The following is a 25,442-nucleotide window of genomic DNA, read 5'->3' on the forward strand; positions in this document are numbered from 1 at the left end:
GGAGGAGTGACTGGATGGCTGTAGGAGAAGTCGGCCTGAGCTGAGGGGCACTGTGTGCAAAGGCACAGAGATGGGGTGGGGGGACTTACCAGTGGACAAAGGAAAAGAAGTTCTGTTGGGCCGGCTTGCAGAGGTACCGTGACGGACCTCTGACGTCCAGATAAGAATACTCTGGACTTTAATCTGAGAGCAGTGGGGACTCATTTTCATTGGAAAGATACTGTTTCATAAATTTATAAAGCTGCACCAATTACGTTTTTCTCGCAATGTCCTATCAGGCTTTAACCAATCTTATTCAATATCGCTTTTTTTCAGTCTCCTTCATTTCCAGCATTTTCAAACTCTTTATGTTATATTTCAGTCAAGGAGAGATTTGTCTTATTTCACAAGATTCAAAGTGAAAATCAACTGCACTCATTTCAGTTAGCTCAGACAAAGAAAGAAGGGAAAAGAAGCAAAGAGAAACATTCGCCACTAAATTCTTTACTTGCAGTCCGATGGGCATTTCTCTATGGCATTTTACTCAGGATAGAATAGAATGAGTAGAGCCTGTGTGACTTCAGGCAACTTGCTTAACCTCTCTGTGTGGTTTATTCAACTATAAGAGGAAAGTAACTATCACCTACCTTAAAGAATTTTTATGAGGGTTAAATAAGATAACATATGTACAGTGTTTAGCACAATCTCTCATTGCAATCATTAAATTGTAGCTATTTTTATCATTAAGCATTACTGAATAATGTATATAAATGTACATGGTTACAACTTTGAGTTTGTATCTTATTACAATTTTAATCTTATACATATACACACACATATATATATATACATGTTTACACCCACTTTCAATATGGGTTATCTCCAAGGCAAGGGCCTAAAGAATCAGAGAGAGGTGAGGGCATCTTTTTTTATATTTTTCATTTTATTCCTTTATGTAATCTTTAATTCTTTTTAAGCAAGAGCTTAGAAAACTTTTATAATAAAAATTGATGAAAAACTTTGTTATACAAAGTTAAAAAAATTATTCTCAAAGCTTAGGATAATTATATGGAAATCAATCTATGTAAGGGGAAAAAAAGTGAAGAACCTAGGTTTGATTAGCCTAGAAAAGAAGAGAACTTGGCTAAGAGGAGAAAAAGGATCTGTTCTCTAATTGTCAAAGGGCTGCCATGCAGACGAAGGATTGGATTTATTTTGTATCTAGAAGGCTGAAAGGCTGATTTTGCCTAAATAAAACAAAGAGCTCTGTAGTGATGAGAACAGTCCAAAGGCAGTGCCTGAGAAGATGGTGGTAGCTCCATCAGAAGTGGTACCTCACAGACTACACGGCCATCTTTCAGAGACTTGGTTCGAGGGATTCCCCTTCTAAGTTTATGAAATCTGGCAGTCTCCGTGCCATAAATTTGAGAGGTGCATCCTTAAATGGTTAACCAGAAACATTCAAACTTTAGCCACACATTAAATAAGTTAGATAAATCAACTCTGCCTTCAACCTACAATACCCTTAAATGAGTGGGTATTCCTAAGTAAGGAATATTAGTATGTATATGCTTATAATATTTCAATGAAGTATGAAGTTATCCAGAAAAGTATTTCATAATGTTAAAGTCCAATTCCAAATGTGGATGCCACGGTTAAACACGACCTAGGATAGTATTGGTTAAAGATAATTTTTGATTCCAACCAGATTCACACTAAATAGGGAAGTGTTTCAGTATTCTTCATTATCCATACACTTGAAAATTCCTGCTATTCTATGGCTTGTCATTATGAACCTGGTAAGTAAAGCCTAATGTTGGGACACTTCAGTGATTCAAAATTAGGAGTTCTCCGTTTGTGGGTTCTACTTTCTGTGGAAGGTGAAATGCACATGAAAGCAACACCGGGCTTCGGAGCTAATGAAGTGCAATAGCTGCAGTGCCATTTGGGATATGAGAGGACGACCTCTGAATGACAATCTTTTCTCGAGAATAATTCGAATGGAGAGAAAGTGAGCCAGGGCAGGCAGACAGCTCTGCAAGACACATCTGGCGAGGGGCCTGCTCCGGAATCTACCGCTTGAGAGTCTGTTGACGTAGAAAGTCATTACACTTCTCTGAACATCTGTCACTCTTTTATCTAAAAACGGAAGGGAAATCAAAGTAGATAATATTGTTTCCATTTCAACAATCAGTTGATATTATGCCTACACAGAAAGACAGTTTAATTCAAACAGGAAAAACTTGGACCTTAGAGTCAGAAGATCCGTATCTGGCTGTCACTAGGTAGCTATTTTACCCTGAACAAGTCTCCTACCGTCTCTAAGAATCAGTTTCCTCATCTGATTGGAAAAGCACATACAGCAAAGTGAAGAAAAATTGCAAATGTATTCTCCTGTTGTTTTAAGCCTCAAACTAAAACTCTATGGTAAGAACAACTGTTACGATTCTCCTTTTATAAATGGAAAAGAGGCTTGCATTTTCTCTAGGTTTTACAGCTCATAACAATAGTGCAGAAGTTCGATCCCAAGTCTCTAGGCACAGACGTATGCTGCTTACCTTACCTAAGAGAATTCTGGGGAAAGAAAATAAGATAAGTGTTCTATTTATTATAAATAGCTATATAAGCATAAGGTATTATTAAGACTAAGCTTTAAATTCTCTAGAGGGACCTCAACATACTTTTCCATTCATAAACATCTGTAACAGCAAAAGCCCGTGAACCACCTATCCTATCCAGCATGTCACAGTCCAATCAGTTGAGTAAATGGGCAGATTAATGCTGCTTTAGAAATGATCCATGAATTTAATTAAATATCTTAAGCAAATGGATACAATTACACTGCACAAGGCCACTCTTTGAGGATCTTAGAAGAAACAGCAATACTTAGACAAGACAGAATAGTTGCTCTAGCAAAAGAAATTTGCAACCCACTAAAATAAACACCACTCTTAGGGCCCAATTCCTCATCCAAACCAAAAAACAGCATCTTCCCCAACTGCACTTTCAACTGCAAATACACATCAGCATAGTCATAAGATACACGGTACTGCCACAACAAAGCCCCGGCATTCCCCTAACCAGAAAGAGTGTGTGTGTGGGGTCAGGGGACATCCCAACCTGCAAGCTCTTCACATAGTGCTCGTTTGATCAAGTTGAAGAAGCAAGTCCTAGCAAAAACGCTTTAGAGATAACAATATTCTTAATAAAATTGTTTTCCCATTACAACAGTTTATCAAGGTGATTCATTCTTCTCTAAACCTTTTGAAAAAGTCTGCTTTAGTGAAAAAGACAATTCTCAAAAATCCAGGACTTACCAAGGGCTGCTCTGTGTTGGAATTACTGCCCCTATTAAATGACTGCCCCCTAGAGGCCACAAGTGCCTCATTCATTAGCATCTCCCCCACGGTGCTTAGTGCATGCCTGGCATATAAGGACTCAGAAAACACATGTTGTATTTTTTCTAGAATGTAACATACTTTAGAAACAAATTCCAATTCTTAAATGAAAATCCCTGTAAAAATACACAAAATTTCATTTTCTGATGTAGTGCTCCTCCACACTCATTTGGAAACCGTTCGCTTTCATTTACATGTTTACACACTCACTATTTTCCAGAAAGGATTACAGCAGCATCACTGGAGGACAAGAATCTCTTTTTACGATTTAAAGAAGATCACATCCAGTCAAAAGATGGTTGGGACTTTGATATAGCACAGATTTGGAAAAACATAAACCAAATAACCACATACAATATCAACACCAAAGTCTTTGAAACTATCAGTCCCTTTGGGATGATTTTAGCTTTAATTTAAAACGGTCCTCAGAGAACATCCCACAAATACCTTATTTAACTTCAATAAGAGATTCTATGGGTAAAATTCCTTCTCAGGCCAGGGCACTTGAACATCCATGGACAATATTTCATCCCACTTATGGGATGAGGAAATAGAAACTGGTAGCTCAGGGAGAGCTTTTACATGATTAAAAGGAAAAAAGCATTTGTTGCAAAGTGCAGGAATTAAATTCAGTTTGGTTTCATTACTTCCCAAACAACCCAACATGAATCTTTCCTCTGGAGTCCTCAGCTGACCAGTATTAAAGTCAGCAATGTAGCTCAAACCACTGAGCACTTCAATTATAAATTATCTCTATGTAAACAATCCTCTGATTCTGGTTCCTTGAAAAGGTAGGCAAACAGCTATAGTAATACTCCTGTTTCCACATGGATATATTAAATGACTGTTTTCCTATGGAAATCGCTAAAAGAGCATTTTCAAGAGAGAAATTCAACTTAGTAAAACGCTTTATGAAAGATGGTTGCAAGCCCAGACACAAAGTTTAGAGGAATTTCCATTTTCATTACATGTAAAGGTTGTGAAACATTAGTACACTCGATGCAAAAGGATAAACGAGATCAAAGCCAACAGCAGATGAAATAAACTTCATTGTGCAAACCGCACAATCTGTGTAAAAGGGCTCCAAATCCCCAGGTGAAAACTGCTCAAGAAAGGTAACAGCATTAACCCTAGGAGACAGCAGAGTTGAGAAGCAGCAGAGCTTTAAAGAACTGCAAATAACATCAGCATTACGAGAATCCTAACTGGAACAAATACCGTCCTGCAGGCTTTAAAAACAACCAACGCACTTGCTCCTTCACCTCTCCCCCTCATCCAGCTGGGCAGGAAAGCTGCTGCCTCCTCTCCCCGCCTTCCTTCCCAGCCGCGCCTCGCGCCACCCCCTCCGCTCTCCCGTCCCCTCCTCCCCTCCCCTTTCTCCTCCCCGCGCCGCCCCCAGCTGGTGTACTCAGCAGCCCAGCGAGATTAAGAGGCGCTCGCTACGGTCACTGGGCCTCCGGACTGATCTAACATTTCCTAGCTCCCTGGACTGGAGAAATTAGAGACACGACACCCTGGTGGTATTAAATGCCTCCGCCCCCGTCCAGCCCTCTCCCAGGCCGGGGCCGGGAGCCTCGGGCAGGGGGCTGGGCCGCGTCTGCAGGGCCGGCGCGTTCCTGGGGGCGCTCCCTCCCGCCGCGCTACCTGAGCTGTCCATGGTGCTGGCGCGGTCCTGAGGCTGCCGGGCGGGACTCCGCGCCGCCGCCCCGCCGTGCGCTCTCGGCTTGCCGCCTCCCCCGCCGCTCCCCGCACTTAAGTCCCCGTTACTGTCCACCAGCTGCAAGGATTCATAACCATCGTTGCTGGTCTTTTTCCGGTAGCTCCCGAGGAGGCTCATGGGCAAGCCCAGAGAAGGGGGAAAAAAATCACTCTGGGAGACGAAGGGGGAGGTGGGAGGTGCAAAGGGCGAAAGGGAGAATTTAAAAAGGTAAAAAACCATCAAGTGCCCGACATGACGCAGAGAAGAGGGAAAGAGGGAGAGGCCACCGGAGAAGAGCTTTGCGGGGCGCGGCGAAGCCACCGCCCTGGGCAGAGCGTGGTTCTGGGCGCCCCGCGCGAGCGAGCGACGAAGGGAGGGAGGGCGCGGGCGGGCTGGCGGGCGGGCGGCGGGTGCGCGCGTCCTCGGTGCCGCCAACGCCGAGCCGCCGGCCCTGCCGAGCTCCGGGCCCCGGGCCAGCCACCCTCTGTCTGGGGAATGCCCGGAAGCAATCCTATAGGTGTCGCCGCGTCGCCCCGCCGCGCAGCAGGGCAGCTCCAAGCGCGGCTGGCCTACGGGGAGGGAAGAAAAGAGAGGTAGTAGGGGAGGCGAGATTCTCGGGGAGGGGGGCTGAAGGTGGAAAATGCGGCAGGGTGGGAGGGAGGGTATTGTCCCGCGTGAGGTGAGGAAGAAAGGGGCTGGGTGTCTGCCTGGTAAGCTTTGGGGATGAGGGTGTTTCTTGGTAAGACCCAGACACGCCCATTTCGTATAACTTAGCCTATCTTTGCTAGAAGATTCGGCAAGTCAAAGCCACGCCGACGGTGACCGTCCTGGGGAACTGACTGGTAACTCAATTGAGCAGAAAAAGAACGCATGTTAAATGCCACGCTTACATGTACGCTAGGACAGAAAGAAACAGTAGTATTGTGCACATTTCCCAGAATGGGGATGATCCCTAAGTGAGGTATCAAAGAGCTGGCTGTTCTAACGCTAGGAGGCAGTTAGGGTCCATTTCGCCTAGTGAGTAGACGTGCCTCTTTAGGAACTATTTGTCGAAGGAATAATGGGGGGTGGGGGCCGGCAAGGTTGAATCAGGTGTAGTTTTGGTTGTGATATCACTCACCTTGGGACCTGGAGAAAAGACTATACCACTCAGCTGGCCTGAGGGGATGGTTGGGAAAGAGGCTAGACAAGGAATTTCTTTCCATTCTCTAGCCTCCTCCCCTTTTTTTTGTTTCATAATTCTGAGCAAAGAAAGCAGCCCCTCATTCTCAGAGGAGAATTTATCACGAAGTTAGTGAAGCTTAAAAGTCAGGGCCCCTTTCTTACAGAGTCTCTTTCAAGGATGTGTACCCAATTTTATATGAGTGATTTTGTATTCTTATTCTTAAAGAGGGCCCCCAACACTGCGTAAGTTTCAAGGCTTACAAAACCTGAATATAACTCTGTTAAGTCTCAAAATGCAATTACCAAATGTTCATTTTCACCTAAAATAATAAGATCACAGAAGGATCCCTTATTTTCATCATTTCAGTTGAAGACCAGGTGAAAATCTTGTTTAAAAAATGATCCTTTTCTCTTTTAGGATTTGCAATGAGTAAGTGAGGAGCTTTTCAAAAGTCATTTGACAGAGTTTCATCACCAAAGCAAGAAAAAAGTGCATGTCTGTAAAATTTGCCTAAGCCCACACACGAAGCCAGCTTTGCTTTCATGGCTTTCTCTTGCTGCTGTTATTTTCATCACTTAAGGACACAAAATCAAACTATAGCACGTAAGAGGCTTCAGCCCAAATCCTGTGGGACCCAAAGAGTTTCCTGGAATCTCTAGCTCTACATATGTCTACATAAAATAAAGCAATTGGATTGAGAGACCTTTTCAAATGCAAATTCTTGTAGGAAAAGCATGAATCAGTTGAGGCCAAGAGTGCTGTCTTCAAGATCCCTTCAGTCCTGGGAAGACCAAAATTCTCCGACCAGTTGCTTTCCTAACCGCATTATCTGATGAAGGTGTGGTCTGACCAGAATCACAAATCACAGTTAATACTCTTTTACAACAAGACCAAACAACTTGAGTGGTGGCAGTTAAAATTGTAATAAAATTTCAAACACAAAGTTTCTACTTTCCATTTTCCAAATCTATTGCATTGAGCAATTTTAGTTACTCGACTGAAGTAATACTCTGTAAAGTCTAGCAACTAGATCTTTTCCAGCAACATTTTAAATAGCCTTTTCCTGAACTTCTCCTTCTCTTCTAAGTCATTACTGACCCCCGGGGAGAGTAAATACTTCGTGTCCATCTGTGCCTTGACAAATTCTGGATTTATAATCACTGGATTAAGAGGATTTAGAGAACACTATTTTTGAAAAGGGAAAATTATTTTCAAAAAAGAGTACTCAGTTATTTTTGCTCAACTGTTTTCAGAGTTGCAGACATACTGCTGGAAGAAATTATAGATGAAACATATGCCTTGTATTTTTGGATATCTATCTCCCCAGTTTACAAATTTTAAGAAAAACATGAATGGGATACAGGGACTATCTTTTTTTTGTCTTTACACTTAATTTATCATAAATCAATTAAAATTATTAATAACCCTACAAAATTAGGGACACAAAGAACATATTAAGACAAGAAAATACAATAGCCAGATTAATTTACAACAGTCTAGAAACTAGCTTGGGGCTTAAGCTGGAATATACACCAATTTCAACACTAAAGTTTTCTTTACTATCCTAAAGATCAAATTCATAGAGTTCACTTATCCATGAAGATCTCACTTTTCTACTCTATAAAATAGAGCACCATAAAAATACCATCATTATACAGTTGAAGTAAGAATTAAATTAGTACCTAACACATACAGAGTAAGTACTTAAAAAATGTTCTCCATTATTACTATGATTGGCCTGGCTTGGGCACAGCTCTATCCTCAGTGCCCGACAGCCCTAGTTGCTCCATGGGAGAAGCACCATAAAGGTGAAGTATTATATTTTCCAGGGTTATGCTAATGGAAACTTGTCTGAGTGACTGTGAATGAAAACCCATGCTTAGGAAGGAAGGTGGCACTGGTAAAACTCAAGGGGAACATTCAGAGCCAAACTGTTCTGTTTGTCCAAGATCAAGGTTGCTCCCTAATTTGTTTTATCTCAAGAATACATCACACATGGGGCAGAGCCAAAGGATGCAATGCCCTCTTTGGGGAAGAGCATTCGTTCCCTTTTCTACTGCTGACTTCAGTCACTTTTATTAATTTGAAGATTATCCACCCTGAGGAATGTTCAGGAGCTAGGCTCCATGCCTCTGCATCCTCCCCAGCCCCAAAATGCTCTCCCATCACAGCGGATGTCACACGACTTTTGTGGTGGGGGCAGAAGACGAATATATGCCACAACCTACCTGGGATTCTGATCTGTGCTTTTTGATTTCCACGAACTATAATACATGGTTTAGATACATTATCTACATCTATATATAATAGATGGCAATATTATAATACATGGTAAGATGCAGGTTCTGGAACCATATTTCCTAGGATCAAATCCTACCTCTACCTCTTGTCAAGCTCGACGACCTTGAGCAAGTTACTTAACCTCTCTGCCTTGCTTTTCTCCTCTGTAAAATGAGCATAATAACAGTACCATCAGAAGAAGGTTGTGGTGAGAATTAAATCAGTGCCTAACATCTAGTATGTGCTTAACAAATGCTATCTATCATCACTATTATTGTTTGACTATCTTTATATGGATAAGTCACTTTTTCAAAAACACAGCATTCTATCTGTAAAATTAGGCTAAAATCTGCAGTGCTTACTTAAGAGATTTATTATCATTACGATGCATGGTAATACAAAAGCATTGTGTATAATGTGAAGTGATTGTTCTGCCTTGAGTTTTTAGATATTTTCACGCTTGTCTTATTAGATTTCAGACTCTTTGAAGACAAAAATCCATATTTTGCTCATGTCTGTATCCCCCATGATGCCATAAAGAGCACCTCACACTCACTAGAGATTGAATAAATATCTACCGAATTAATGAATAAATAAAAATATATTGGTATCACCAAGTCTAGGGATTTTTTAAAAATATATGTTGTTGCCCACTAGTAGACTGTAAAATAAACTTTGCAATTCAGGACCATTATTTTAATAAAAGTGAAATAGGTCGGGAAGCATCTGTTTTGGGCACATGGTAAGATGTTATTTCTTCAAGTATTGTTTTGGATTTGTGTGACGTGTGTGTGTTTCTACTCAATAATGACACAAATGTATTTCTCACTATGGGTCCCAGTTAGAAATGTTTGAACATCTATGTATGGCCAAACCTCCAGTACCGGGAGGTCGTAGTGTTCCCAGTTGTGAATGTCCTATATCCTGACATCTGAATTCACATGGATACTTGGACAAGAAAGAATCCTGGCTAACCAGACAGTAAATGAGGCAGAGCTTCTGTTCTGTTCTCTCTGCTGCAAAACATATTAGGGTCAGGTTTCTAAGACACACTTCTTCCATTTTCTGCTTTAACTAGTATAAATCAATAAACAGTATTGAAACATTCTTTGGCAGCATGTCTCAATAAGAATAAGGCCTGTGGATATAGACAGTGCAACACACTCAAACGGAGTGCTTGTTTGGCCCCCAGACGTTTTGTTTGTCCTACACTGTTTTTTTTTGTTTTGTTTTAATTTTTAGCATAGACGCCTTCAGAGAAGGTACACAGCTCCAGTTGGAGTGCCACGGTTCACCACTACTTTCCAGCATACGACACCCAGCCTGCCCAACTTGTTCCCACCATCAGTCAGCCCCTGCAGGCATTTGAATTTGAGACCTGTGGCAGAGCGGCAAAAGCTGGAGAAGTAACAACACCAAGACAGATACCAAAAGCCACATCTATAGGCCACGGTCCAGAAGAAAAAGCAAAGGACTGGGAATCCTCTCCTGACTCAATTATTAATCAGCAGAGAAGCCTTGACAATCATTCTCCTTCTCTTAGCAATAAAATTGAAGGTGCTGAATTACAGGATTCTCTCTAGTTCTCAAATTTTCCTATCTTCTCAAAACTTTAGTTGCCATTTCCCTCCTTCTCCTCCAAATGAAGCCCGGGGGGGGGGGGGGGGGAACCATGACCATTTAAGTATTGCGGTTGCAAAGGCCCAGTTAATCAAGGTTTCATTATAGGATGCTGCATAAATAGTGGCAGCTGTCAAGAGTTAAACAGAGAGCAACAAACGAGAGAGAGGAAGTATGCTGGAAAGAAATGAGTGAGGTGACAATATTTAATACAAGAAAATCTCAACTACTCCTACAATATTCCTTAGGATAGAGGTTGTCTGTTCCTGACGCCTGACAGAGTGCTGGGTCTCCCAGAAGACAGGACAAATCTTCCAGGAAGGGCGTATTATTAAAGATAACTCAATACCCTGAAACCTGTGCCTCCTCAAAGCTCTAGTCATAATAAAATCAACTGCCACTGATCACTCACCATGTGCCAGGTACCATACCTACCTTACTCTCACCTTTCCAACAACCCTGCAGAGAGGACATCCTTTTTTTTTTTTTTTTTTTTTTGGTGAGGAAGATTGGTCTTGAGCTAACATCTGCTGCCAATCTCTCTCTTTTCGCTTGAGGAAGATTGTTGCTCAGCTACCATCTGTGTCAATCTTCCTCTATTTTATTTGGGATGTCACCATGGCATAAGGCTTGATGAGCGGCATGTAGGTCCACACCTAGGATGCTAACTCGCAAACCCCAGGCCACAGAAGTGGAGTGCATGAACTTAACCACTATGCCACTGGCCAGGCCCAGGTTATGCTTGTTTTGAGGCAGACTTGGAGAGGTTACGTAACGTGCCCAAGCTCACACAGCTAACTATCAGTGAAGATTCAAACTCCCATCTCTCTGTTCATGCTTTGGCCGCTGCTCCAGTCTGAAGAAGCAATTCCAGGGGTCAAAGTGAAGGGTGGAGGACGTCTGGGTCATTCCTTGGATCTGACCTAAGTGCAGTCAGTGAAAAATGGTTTGGGCACCTTACGGGGATGACCTTTGCTTCACTACCCACATGGCAGGTTCTGCTCAGTGAAACAAAGTTTTCAATTAATGTAACTTCTCAAGAGGCAATCTTGTTTTGTAACCATTTGGCTTAGAAGACTTTCTATGTTGTTCTCCTGAAAACTGATACTTTGCTACTCTTCAGCCTAGTTTAAATCACTAGAAGGAAAAAAAATAACTTTATTTCCATTAAAAGCAACCTCCTAGCCTTAAAAAAAACTTGACCTCTATTTCATTCACACACGTGTATGTGTATAAATATGTATGTTTGCAGATTAAAAAAACATCAAGGCATGGTGGAAAAACCACTAGCTTTGGAGGAGAAAATACAACTATGTTTGAGTTCTGGACCTCCCACATCAAGTTTTCTCTAGTCTGCTTGCCACTCATAGCCACTTTCCCTTCTGTAAAGTCGAGGAGACTACCTGCCCTCCCTCATAGGAGGAATCACATGAAATAAGGCACATGAAAGCACACAATAAACAGAAAGCCCCAGTCAAATGCTGCATTTCATCAGGTCTAAGAAATCATCCATTTTAAATGTCATAGCATCAAGAAAGATATACTAATAAAGTGTGACACACATGACATACTGTCAAATTTAAGATGCTTCAAGATTGCATAAATGTTAATATATTTTAAACTGTTTTAGAATTGATGTAACAAATTTTATTATTATTTGACTATATGTTAGCCTGAGAATATTAATTGTCTGTTTATAATTCAGACATTTTTAGCAACTCTGGTAGGTAAAAGACAATATTCATCACATTGTTCCAGGCCTAGCACAGTGCCTGTCAAGTAATAGGTGCTCAATAAGTATCTGCTAATCAGACGAAAACGCAAAAAATTGGGAGGCCATTTTTAGCTTACAGAAAAATTCACCATGGGTTTCCTTAGTCAGCTCACTTAAAACAGTTCCATTTGCTAACATTCAACTTACGCTTGACTTTTCAAGGACATGCTTGTGGAATAACAGTGTTACACCTACATTACCATTTCAAGAGTAACTCACAGCAGCACCTGTTCCCTTCATCCGTCATCTTACAAGTAGGGAAACTTCATGGACAGACACGGACAGACTTCCATAAGCTGGCTCTGTGCTCACTGCTCTCACTCTTGGGGAAAACAGTCTGAAAGATTTCGTGTGGTAAACAGTTCTCCAGCCAGGTGCAAATCCACACAGAAGCAGAAGTCTCCCTCAATCCCGGATATTCCCATGTTTGGCCCTGAGCTCCTTATATATGATTTTATGCTCAAGATGCGTAAAAGGTCGATACTTATTCTCTGTCGCCCCTTTGTGTCTAAAGGTTCTGAGCCCTAGAGCAGGTGGCAAACCCTCTATGACACCCCAGACAGAGGCAGAGCCAATTCTTAGGTGCTGAGTCTCCAGGGCACCAAACCTCTGCTGCCCACTTGACCACATCGAACTGGAGGGAAGGAACCTCATTTCCTGAGCACTAAATTAAGTGCCTGGGTTTTCACATATTTACCTGCTAAATGTGAAAGGTCTTTTGAGAAGGATACCATGCCCATTTCACACCCAAGGAGACAGAGCTCTGAAACGCAGCTGAGCACGGGCTAAGCAGTGATCATTAGTGTCCCCAATATTCCTTTCCATCTTCTATGCTAATAGAACCCTTGATCTTTAGCTGGGTACATGGCCATACAGTATAGAGAATGCAGATTTCTTTCACGTCTGAGACCTGCCACATGCAAGTTTTCCATAATCTGCTAGGTAAGTACATGGGACTAAGTTGTGGTCACTGTCATATAAGCAGAAATAACATGTGAAATTTCTGGTATGTGTCCTTAAAAGGGAGGATGGGCAGTATGCCCTTCTTGCATTCCTTTTCCTTTGCTTCTGCTGGGAATATGGCTCTCCAGCAGGTATCTTGGACCATGAGGTGATGTTGAGGATAGAAGACTTTCACAATGAAGCAGTAGGATGGAAGGAAGCTGATCCCCACAGAACCATGGCAGCCCTGGACTGATTAGCTCCAGACTTCTTAAAGGTGAGAGAGAAGCTATTTTGCTTTAAGCCATTATTATTTTGCTTTTTTCTGTTACAGGCATCCAAACCTGATCCTAACTGGGATAACTGCAACCTAAGCACTGGATTTCAGTTATTTATTTACCATAACATTTACCAGGAATTACACAAAGTCCACGTGGTCATGGACAAATTACGTAACTTCTCTATGCCTCAGTGTCCTCATCAGTAAAACAGCAGCATCTATAGGGCAGCCATTAGAATTGCATGATATATATAGTACAGAAGCACTTAGCATAGTGCCTGCATGTAGAGTTTAATGAATGTTATCTATTTTGTATTTCTTGTCATTGTCCTTCGACTGCTACACAGCTGAGCCTATTATGTATAATTCCAAAGCCAGGGATCTCTCCACCTCACCCTGCTATGCAGAGACTGCCTTCCTGGGCAGATCCAGCCCAGAGCCGCAGAACCCTGCCTATGTCCTCAGTGAGCTCCCTAGAAGAACTGCCCCTTCCTTGGGGAGTAATTCTCTTTCTTTGATCTGCTCAGATAATCTCAGTGTAGCCTGCAACATTTTAAGCCATCCAAGTTGATACAGAACTTAAAGCAAAGTATCAGCCTTTATGACACAGTGGTTCTGAGCCTATTTATTTCAATATGGGCAAATGAGAGAGTTTAATGCTTTCTCCATTGTGCTAAAAGTAAATAAGCAGCTTGGGCAATAAGTCAGGGCATCTTTATCTTATTGTTGTATCTTTTACTTTCCATTATGGAAATTTTCAAACATATACAAAAGTAGAGAAAATGAGATAATGGACCCCTTTCAGCATCAACAATTACTGAGTCATGGCCAATCATGTTCCTAACTACTTTTAAGCACATTCCAGACTTGCATCATTTCATGAGTAAATATCTCAGTATGTAACACTTTAATTTTTGGAAAATAACAGATTTCATCTGTACTAGAAGTGGGGCAGGTGCCATTCCACCTGTTTGCCAAGAGGCTAAAGCTATCCACCTGCTCCCTTTCAGGAGACGGAGAAACCTGCGCAACCTTCCCATTTCCCCATTTCCCAGTGGAAATGACCTATCATCCTTCCAGCTGCCTGTCCCCACTCTCAACTCCCCCATTCCCAAAACTCACCTCATCAAGCACCAGTAGGATCTTTGCCTTGCTACCCAAGAGACCTGCAAATCAGCATGGAATTAAGTTTTTCCAGAATAGGAGAAATGTATGGCATATTAAAGTTGGAAGGAGCTGTAAAGGGTAGACCATCCCTTTCAATATAGAGATGAGAAAATTGAGGCAGAGAATGAGCACATAGATTCATGCTTGAGCTTTCTAAACTGCAGATCCAATTCTGTGAGTCAGCTGCTTAAAATCATTTGAGGATTTCCCAGTGCCCTGAGTCTCAGGTATTTAACATAAAGGACCTTCCACATTCTAAAACCAGCTACTTCCCTCTGGAGACTCAGCCCTCACCACTTCCCCTCTTCTCATCCTCTCTCTAAGTCAGACATAGAGCTTCTTTAGGATTTCCTGTTTGGCCAATTCCTGCTTGCACTTCAGATCCCTACATAGATAGCATTTCCCCCCACGAAACCATCAAAGTTCTCAACACCAAGTTAGATACAATTCCATATGGTCCAACCGAACATGGTACATCTTGTAACATGGCACTTACAACACACTACATTGAAATTTCCTGTTACATATATGATTTCCCATCAGATTGTAAACTCCATGATGGCAAGGCCATGTTTGGTCCCTAACTCCATGCCTGACACAGCACAGACACCTGACAAATACTTGATACACAAATGAATGACTACTGCCCCTGGGAAGAGTGCATGAAAGACATAAGGGAAAAGTGCTCTGGATAGTGTTCAGCATCCAACGAAGGTTACCCATTGCAGTTCTTACTGCTTAAGGCCACAGAGCTACATATAGGGGACAGGTCTTCTGACCAGTGCTGGCCAGAGCTCTTAGAATTCCATCACACTGCTTAATATGAAGTCAGCCAATAAAGTTGTCACTTACTGCTATTTTCCTAAGTAAATAAAATCATTTCTATTGGGTTAAAGAAAGCAACTTACACTTATAACCTTTTGAAATCATTTTTGTTTGAAATTTTTGACTTTTTGATCTGAGTAGGAGATGCACACACTCCAGATCGTTTTTCTGAAAGACTGATGGATCATCATTTTTAAAGAATATTTCCTTTAAGCCAGATATTGTTTATGAATAACAAAAGATGCCACTCCCATCTTTGTCTCTGAAATCACTATGACCAAGTGGTACAGACTATAGGGAACCATGTGTTGGTGAAAAATGAGATAAGGAAGGACTCAAAAGAAGGTGTAAGATGACAAATTACAAAACCAAAATGCTCTAGTGGTGATAAGTATGTTTTTTAAGCCCGTTAGTACAAAGACCAACTATGGTAGAGCTTTTTTATGACCTTTAAAGCTCTGGCTGAAAGACTGGAGAGCAGAGCAGAGTTGGTTTTCAATTCAAGAAAAATGTACTAGGTGCTACCATGAGGCCAGTTTCCTTACCTTCACTCCCATCATGTGTCAGTGGGAAGCAATCTGGTAGGGAATAAAACAGCAAATTGCTAATTCAGTAAAACTTAAGTCAACACAAAGCCAATTTACTAGCTAGAACTCTCTTGCTATACTCAGCGTAGTAGTTAAGATCACGGCTTTGGAGATAGACAGACCTGGGCTTCCAGCCCAGATGTTTAAACTCTGGAAAAATATGTAACTTCTTTGAGCCTTAGTGTCCTCATTTCCAAATTGGAGTAATACTCCACTGAACAGCTGACTTATTAAATTAGCTAGGGCAGGTATAGTGTACATGCATTCTCTTACCAGCCAAGAGCAATACTCCCCTTCTCTGGGAAATCCTCCTCCTCTGTGGTTGGAATGAGAGCTGCCATGGCCCAGGGGTGGGTACCTGAAACCAAGCTAGGTGAACCACAGCCTTTTCACAGGACTTTTCAATGTAAACCAGAGAGGGTAAGTCTCAGTCTTTCCCTAGTGCAAGGATGACAGGCAGGAGTTCAGGAACCATGCTTTCTGACACGTGGAGATAAGTGCTTCAAGAGAACAACGTTGCCAAGGAGGGAGAAGTAAATTTGAGAGAGGGAGAGAGGGAGGGGGGAGAGGGGGAGGGGGGAGAGGGAGAGAGAGAGGGAGGGCGGGAGAGAGAGGGAAAACAGCATTTACATCCTAGGAACTCAAGGGGCCCAGATGTACCTCGACTCTTTCTACAGAGACAAGATCCCCCTTTTTCAATTCAGTTCATTCAAATTAGGTCTCTCACTTGTAACCAAAGAAATCCTACCTAATACAGTACTAGCACAATGCCTGAATCACTGTAGCTCAAAACACTGAAGTTACTGTTATTTGCTCACAGAATTGAATTATCACTCCTTCCCTACTTCACATACAGAGGAAAAATTAACACGACTAAATAAAAGCTTGCATTAGAAATTTAGTAAAAATAATAAGCTCCATGATATCACTTAGAATCCCTATCCATTCAACTAAACTGTCCAAACTTTTTTGAGCTGTAACTAATATTCACATTGTATGCTATGTTCTACAGAGAACTTCCACGTATGCACAGCACTGTCCAAGAGAAATGTAATGCAAGCCACAAATATGAGTCACATAGGTAATTTTTAAATTTCTAGTAGCCACATTTAAAAAAAATAAGAAGTAAACTAATTTTAAAAATAAATTTTATTTAATTCAATGAGTACAAAATATTGGCATTTCAACATGCAGTCAGGAGAAAAAGGTAACCAATGAGATATTTCAAATTTTTTTCATACTAAGTCTTCAAAATCCAGGGTGTATTTACACTCACAGCACAACCCAATTTGGACTAGCCACATTTCAAGTGCTCAATAGCCACTTATAGTTAGCAACTACCGTATTAGACAGCACACATGTAAAATGTATCAATCTTCACAACAACTCTAAGAAGACTGAAGCTTTTGTGGTTACAGATAAGAAGACTGAAACTTAAAGAAATTAAGAAATTCGCCCATAGTCAACAGCCACTTGGTGCAAACCTTGGTCTTTGGTCTTCAAATTTTATGCCCTTTATCACATTATGCTGTGCCTGCAATAAGAACTGATATTCAACATGATCCTGAAATACAGCCAGATCAGTCAAATAAACTAAGAATAACAATGTGGTTTCACCTATAAAATGACAGGGCTCGACAAGTGGTCTCTCAGGTACAAGAGCTATATTTTCTGATTGATTGCTCAGGACATAGAGCCTGCCAGTGGGACAGAGAAGCTCACGTAGGAACAATCCCAAAAGTTCCACAGTGCTCTACACCTACTGATTCATGAATGTAATTAATCTCTCACCATCACAAATGGATGTGTTCCCTCCACCACACCTTCTTCTCTAACAAACTATTACTTTGTTCACGGAATCAAAACCCAAGCCTTTGCAAATAAATTGATCACTGAAACAGTCTGCAATGGTCTTCAATGTAACTTTAACATATGAGCTAATCCAGTAAAAATGGTTTTTTAATCAACAGGGAGAAATGGAGAGCACATAGCCTTGCCTACTGCCAACGTTCCAACCCTGCCACCACTTACAGCAGGGGGACCGCCCTTTGCTAAGCAGTCAAGGTCCACAGGTTAGGCTTTCAAGAGAAAAACAGGCATTGCCGATATATCTTAACCATTATCATTTTCTCCGGATCTTTTCACACAAAATCTATTGTTTGTTCTTTGCAGCAGCAAATGAATTCTTTATTGGGTGGCAGAATGTCAATCCTGAAAGTTAAAAGAAAACTTGCTTTTTAGTCAAGATAACTGTGTGAAAGTACCTAGTACCACGCCTGGAACACAGCAATTTACATCGGTTGCCTTTACATCTTAGAGTAAGCCCGATTTTCAAGGAATATTTAATATCTGGGAAAATACCTACAACATAATGTTAAGGGAAATTAACAACACAAATTTGATTCTAAAATGTGAATGATACTCTTAAAAGACATCTGCCTCTAGGGGCTGGCCTCGTGGCCGAGTGGTTTAGTCCGCGCGCTCCGCTGCCGGCGGCCCAGTGTTTCGTTGGTTCGAATCCTGGGCGTGGACATGGCACTGCTCATCAAACCACGCTGAGGCAGCATCCCACATGCCACAACTAGAAGGACCCACAACGAAGAATATACAACTATGTACCGGGGGGCTTTGGGGAGAAAAAGGAAAAAATAAAATCTTTAAAAAAAAAAAAAAAAAAAAAAAGACATCTGCCTCTATACATGCATAGACAACACAATGGAAGGAAATATACCAACACATTAACAGTGATTGTCTTTTTTTTTTTTTTTACTGCAGTCAACCAGGCTGATCTTAAGAGCACAGGCTTTCTCTAGTCAGTTGGTCCTGGATTCAAATCCTAACTCCATCCCCTACTTATCTGGGTGTCTGGGCAAGCTATAAAACCTCTCCAAGCCTCACTTTCTTCATCTCTACAAATAGAGGTAATGACAGTACCTGTCCCATAGGATTGAGGATTAATTTTAATGATATATGCAAAGCATCTGATGCACAACAGACGTTCAATAAGCGGCAGCCATTATTTGCTCTCTCGAGTCACATGGCAAGGAGGGATCCCCAAAATTGCTAGGTTAGATTCCCTGATTCTGCAGACAAACATGAAGAAACCAGAGAGATTAAGTGATTTGTCCTAAGTCATACAGCTAGGTAGTGAAAGCTGGGATAGAACCCAGCCACCTAGTTCTAGGCAAGGGCCATGCCTACCTCATCACTGGTTGCAGCTCTGGAAACATCTTGCCATGGAAAACCAGAGAGATTCTGAGAGAGAGAGAGAGAGAGTGTGTTCTACAAAGAAGAAGATGGAGGGCCCAGCATACTCAAAAAACAGTTTGGCTTCCAAGTCGACCAAGTAATGAGATGAAGCTGGAGAAGTTGGCAGGGACCAGCTCATGCAGAACCCTTTAAATATATTAACAACGATTACCTCTTGACGGTGGTATTAGGAATGATTTAAGGGATGTTTACTTTTCTATGTTCTGGAAGACTGTTTGCAAATACGGCTGCAGGCATTCTCCCCCCGACCTCCCACCCCTACTCCTCACCATCCACTCACCACTTTACGACGCTACTTCTCATCTCCTCTCACCAAGAGGAAGGGTCTACTTCCTCACTCCCTGAATCTGGGCTGGCCTTGTAACTGGCTTTGAACAACAGAGGGTGTTATGGGCTGAATATTTGTGTCCCCCCAAATTCATACATTGTAGCCCTAAAACCCCTATGTGATAATATTTGGAGGTGGTGGCTTTAGGAGTAATGAGGTTTAGATGAGGTCATGAGGGTGTACCCATATTGGGACTAGGGTCCCTATGAGAAGAAGAGAGACCAGAATGCACTCTCTCTCTGTGCCGCCTCCCCCTGCCACCCCTGGCCATGTAAGGACATAACTAGACGGTGGCCAGGAAGAGGGTTCTCACCAGGAACCAAATATGCTGGCACCATGATCTTGGCCTTCCCAGCATTCCAGAACTGGGAGAAATAAATGTATGTTGTTAAAGCCACCCCCACCAGTCTACGGTGTGGACTAAAATAGATGGGAAGCGACACTGTACCAGCTCCGAGCCTGGGCCCTAGAGACCAGTGGACTTCTGCTTGCACTCTTGGTTCATCTTCTTCTCCAGGAGAACAAGTCCAAGCTAGTCTGCCATGGGATGGGAGACGACCTGGAGGAGCTGGCCTCGTCATCCCAGACATGTGAATGAGCTTCGTGACAGCCGAGCTCAGCCCAGATCAGAAGCACCCAGCTAGCCCACCTGCTGGCCAGCAGAACTGTGAGCTGAGTAAAAGTATATTGTCTTAAGCCACTAAGTTTTGGGATGCTTTGTTATGCAGCAAATCTAATTGTTAGATATGTGTTTTCTAGAGTTTCTACAATGAAAAACGTAACATTCATTTTAAAAAACAACCTTCTTCATAAAGAAGAAAGGGAGGGAGGAAAGAAGAAAGAAAGATGAAACACAGATCTGAGTTCATATCCCGCTCCACCATCTAGCGGCTGTGTTAGCCAAGTTATCCAAGACATACAGAACTTTTCTAATATTACCTACCTCACAGAGCTGCTTTTTAAATCAAAAGTGAGAGTACGTACAGCATTTAAGCAGGGTAACTTAACAGGCACTCAGTACCTCCCACATCTCTTCCTCACCCTTTCCTTCCTTCTATCTCCAGCAATGCCAAGATTTTGTGGAAGTAGCTCAGCTTTATCCCACTCAACCATGCAATGCTGTCATTCACTTTTTATTCTTAATGCATTTTAATCTCCTTTCCCAGACAAGATGAGCCAAGATACTCAAAATCCATTTAATTACATCCTTATGTACCTTCAGCTTTGAAGAATATGTTAAATAAAAGAATGCTATAACTTCATTAATAGCTAACTTTTCCATGAACATTTTATCATGAAAATTTCAAACATGCCAAAAAGTTGAAAGAATTGCACACAACGAATATCCACATATATGATAACTAGGTTCAACAATTGAAAATATTTTACCAGTTTGCCGTATTTAAATATTTGAGGATTTTGTTCTTTTTGCTGAACTTATGGAAAATGAACTGAGACATCATATTGACCTCTCAATTCTTCATCATGCGTCTCCTAATAAGGACATTCTCCTACACAATCACAAAATTAATTACAATTCTCTGAAGTTATCTAAAATCCAGTCTATATTCAAATAGCCTCAATTGTCCCAAAAATGTCTTTTATAATAGCTGACTTTTAATAATAGTTTACATTTTGATAGATATGATGCTCACAACAATATTTTTAGGTAGATATTATCCCCACTCATTGTTGAGAAATTAAGTTCAGAATGCTAATTTGCCTTGCCAAATATAACACAGGCAGGAAGTTTGTGGCGAAGTGGTTATTTAACCTTATTTAGTGTTTAACTGTTTTCCATAGATCAAGCTGACATATGAACAAACGCATTTAAATTTTTTTAAATCAATATACTCTAAAATAACAAAGCTTTTAGAAGAAAGCGTAAAACAATACCTTTATGATATTGAGGCAAGCAAAGATTTCTTAAACAGGACCCAAAAAGTAGTAACTACAAAGCAAAAATTAATAAAGTGTAAAACATGACAGAATTTCTGTTCATCAGAAGACATCATTAAAAGAATGAAAAGGCAAGCCACATATGCAAGAAGATTTTTGCAATACATATATCCAAAATATTCATATCTAGAATATATAAATCAATAAGAAATCTTCAACTCAATAAGAAAAAGGCAGACAACCCAATAGAAAACTTGGCAAAAGTCATAATCAGGCCTTTCACAAAAACTAGATACAAATGGCCAATAAACTGCTGGAAAGGGGCTTAACCTCAGAGTCATCATGGAAATTCAAATTAAAACCAGAGTGATGTACCACTAGCACCAACCAGAATGGGTAAAATTTAAAAGACAGACAGCCCAAATGTTGATAAAGATTTATCAACGTTTGATAAAATGCTGGAGCAATAGAAATTTCATAACCCGCTGTGGGAGTGAAACTTGATACAGTCCCTTTGTAAAACTGTTTGGCATATCTACTAAAGCTTAATATACACATACCTAGGACCTAGTCATTTCACTCTCAGTATGGAACCAACAGAAACAAGTACAGACGTGCACCAAAAGACACCTAAGAGAATGTTCACAGCAGTATATTTTTTAAATATATCCACACTGGAAATTACCCAAATGTCTGTCAAAATTAAAATGAAAAGAGTTAAGTGTTATATTCACTGGACAGAATACTTATAGCAATAAGAATGAATGAACTACAACCACCACCCAACGTGGACGTGGACGGGTCTCACAAATGTAGCACTGGGAAAAGAAACAAGAACAAAAGATTATAGAGTGAATGTTTCCATTTACACGAAATTCAAAAACAAGAAAAACTAATCTACAGGGTTAGACTTCAGATTAGTAGTTACCCTTAGCAGGGGTGGGAGGAGTGGGAGTGACTGGAAGAGGGCTTCCGGGTTGCTAGTAATGTCCTGTGACCTGATTTGGATGCTAGTTTCACCAGTGTATTAACTTCATACAAATTCATCAACCTGTACACTTAGAAGTTGTGTGCACTTTTCTATATACTTAACTTAAAAGTTTGCTTAAAAATGCAGTATTCTCAGGGCATACTCATACTCACTCATCAATATGAAGAATTCTGAGGCCAAAATTTACCAGCCACATCTCTTGAGGAGACTCTAACTATGCCTGTGTGTGTAATGTTTTTATTTACTTTTATATACTGCCAATTTAACCTTTTTCTCAGTGCTGTCATTAATTACAAATTTCTCATGTTAGTGTTAAGCTTCTTGATTTTGTTTTTCCTTCAAACTTTTTAACCCTTTATTATGAATTTGGAGGAAACTAGCAACAAATTTTGGAAGATAAAAACAGAATCAAGAAAGCTGAACCCTAAGCCATCAAGCTGAGTTACAACATAGACCCCCTAATGACACAGGATTTGGCAGCACACCTACCTCTGAGCCAGGGAGTGGGGGACGAAGGCAGCTAGACCCCCAGACCTCTCCCTCTGCTCATGCAGCTGAGCAGGTGCCATTCCCTAGGAGAGGGCTGGAGCTTTATTCTGTGGAGGGAGCATCAAGAGGCTCCTGGACAGGGGAACACGAGACTGAGGTGTTAAAACAACTGCTGACATTCTGAGAGCCAGGACCCCAGCATTCTTCCCAGCATTTCATGAGATGTGCTAGCATCCTCTTAAAAGAAATTAGATGGCAGAACAAAAGGAGGCAACCAAATGGGGAAGTACCTGTTCTTCATTCAACCTCTGAAGCTAAATGAAATGAGCCCATTACCCCACAGACTGAAAAGATAAAATGAAGGAAAGGAATACATACAATCGAGAGGAAACATCCACTCCTCTAGAGCCACCGAGGAAGGACCTTGGAAGAAGGAGGTAGATGAGTGAGGCCAAAATGAACTGTGGCAGTTTCTTGTTATCCCACTGATTCATGGACTATAACAGCAATTGTTTAATATTTCATGTATAAGCTCACCTTCCCCTCCACGTTTTCACACTGCACTCCCTCATTTGCCTGCAATTTCTGGATGGGCTTTTAATTTCTTTTAAAATTCTTTTCCAACAAATCTACCATCATTAATATCTGGGTTAGGTCTTCTAGTATATCTGCAAAGTAATACATGTGGTACCTCCAACCTAGCCCAACCTTTCATTCCATCTTTCACTCACTGGTTTATGCATTTTCATATGGGCCAGGAATTATTAAAGGATAATGATTTTCACGTGGGCATTAACTCTCCCAATATGAGAGTTTCTACTTTTATCTAAAGAGAAAAAACAGCATAGAAAAGTAAGTTGTGGGATCAAAGAAATCCATATGGAATCCTAGATCTACCACCTACTAGCCATCTGACCTTGAGATTATTTCATGATCTTATCCTCAATGCCTTCATCAATAAAATGGGCATCTTAATACCTACCTCTCAGGGTCATCACTAGTTTTAAACAAGATAATAGGTGCTAAGCATTTAGCATAATACTAAATACTGTAAAAGGCAAGTAAGCAGTAACTTTATTGTTTCTTAAATGTATTAATAACCTGCTTTCTATATCTAAGATTTTAAACCATATGCATCACCTCACTAGGTTACGTCAAGACCACCATAGCCTTCCCATCATTTCTGTTATGGTTTTCTCCTTTTATCAAACAAGATGAAAGAGACAGCCCATGGGCTTTTCAAACTTCAGAAGTGATCTGTAGATGATCAGAAGAAACAAAGAAACAAAATCAGATGACCACTGTTCTATATAACTTGGCATTCTGCTCTTCAAATGGCTAACGCAGAGTACTAATCAACACAAAAAGTAGGTTCTGGTTGTAGGAGAGAACACGCACACAGGAAGAATCAGTTTCATTCAGCACGTGTTGCTGGGGGTAGAGGATACATTAAGTGATTCCATAAACCTATCCTGGGCACTGACTGTGACAGGCATAGCGCTGGGCTCTGCGCTGGACAAATCCCCGCACCCCGCCCAAACCTAAAGTACAGCACAGAATAAGGGGCATACCATAAGAGAGTGGGGAAAGGAGCTGTGGGGGTTTTGAGAAGGGGAAAATGGTTGGGGACACCAGGCGGACTCAGGGATTATTTCCTAATCATCTTATGTCACTGTGACTCAGAACAGCGGTGCATAGTGTGCAATCCATATCATTAAGATGGAGCATCTCATTCAGGTGACAGCTCAGAAAGGCTGCAGTTGAAAAGAGTCTTCCAGAAAGAGTAAATTCTAATTGACAGAAGACTAAATTGAGGAGGGGCACCACTTCTTAGATCCCAGCAAGGGAAGACTCCCGCTGATCCAGAGGAGGAAAACAAAACTGGCCAATCAGTATATTCATCTCCTGCTTCAAGGGGGAGGGGAGGAGCTTAAAAGGTTTTTCACATACACTAAATAGAGCCTTTTACTTAAAAGCCTGAGCTACTGAGATAATTCTGCATCTCCATGAGCGCTGCAGATAACGCATTCTATTGTTATGGGGCTTCCACGAACAGTCTGACCAACTTTTTTTCTAAGCTTCGGGAAAAAATTTCATAAAAAGCTTAAATAGAAAGGACTGAAGCATTTATACATACTACAATATGGATAAACCTTGAAAATATGATACGAAATGAAAAAAACCCAGACGCAAAAGACCACATGTTGTATTATTCCATTTATATAAAACGTCCAGAATAGGCAAATCCATAGAGAAAGAAAGTGGATTAGTAACTGCCAGGGGCTGGGGAAAGAGGAAACTCAGAGCAGTGGCTAGTAATGGGTCCCAGGCTCCTTTTTGGGTGATGAAACTGTTAAGGCGTTAGATAGTGGTGATGGTTGCACGACCTTGTGAATATACTAAAACCCACTGAACTTATATTTTAAAGGGTGAATTTTATGGTATATTAATTATCTCTCAAGAAAAGAAGAAAAAAAGCACATCAGGATTTCATTAGAAAATGTTCAACTCAATCTTTTTTTCCTAGCCGTGTAATTCCTCAGAAGAAATCTTACTCAATATGAAAAAACATCTCCACAGGACTCGTAACACTCAGAAAACCCCAGTTGGAAAATTTCTATCATAAAACCCACTTCTCTCATTTTTACGGATAGAACAACTGAGACCAGAATGTGAACTGACTGACTCAAGGTGAGTCTGTGATGGGAATGCCAGGAGGGAAATTTCAGGCCTCCTGACTTGTAGGCCA

The 25,442-nt window shown here is 41.1% G+C and overlaps 1 protein-coding gene and 1 long non-coding RNA gene across 14 annotated transcripts in view; one reads left to right on the forward strand and one right to left on the reverse strand.

Annotated features, from left to right (window-relative positions):
• Nucleotides 1-25,442, reverse strand: part of DNAJC6 (DnaJ heat shock protein family (Hsp40) member C6) — a 135,162-nt gene that overhangs the window by 85,059 nt on the left and 24,661 nt on the right. For 2 of the 13 annotated variants that reach the window (XM_070268908.1, XM_070268907.1), the window contains exon 2: nucleotides 18,918-18,971. The exons of 7 other annotated variants lie outside the window; for them this stretch is intronic. Coding sequence is in view for 2 of the 6 variants with exons in the window: in XM_023641942.2 (XP_023497710.1) it covers nucleotides 5,022-5,316 (295 nt within the window). In the remaining 4 variants the exon portion in view is untranslated. Of the gene's footprint in view, nucleotides 1-4,595; nucleotides 4,716-5,021; nucleotides 5,605-18,917; nucleotides 18,972-21,210; nucleotides 21,266-25,442 lie in introns of those variants that run through there. 4 more of the 13 variants (XM_070268906.1, XM_023641942.2, XM_070268904.1 and 1 more) reach the window with 4 other exon arrangements.
• On the forward strand, nucleotides 5,482-7,184 carry LOC138924350 (uncharacterized). Its single transcript, XR_011439376.1, has 2 exons — nucleotides 5,482-5,669; nucleotides 6,659-7,184. It is a non-coding gene; the product is annotated as an uncharacterized lncRNA (long non-coding RNA).

Source organism: Equus caballus, chromosome 5 (genome assembly GCF_041296265.1).
Source record: "Equus caballus isolate H_3958 breed thoroughbred chromosome 5, TB-T2T, whole genome shotgun sequence".
Classification (NCBI taxonomy): domain Eukaryota; kingdom Metazoa; phylum Chordata; class Mammalia; order Perissodactyla; family Equidae; genus Equus; species Equus caballus.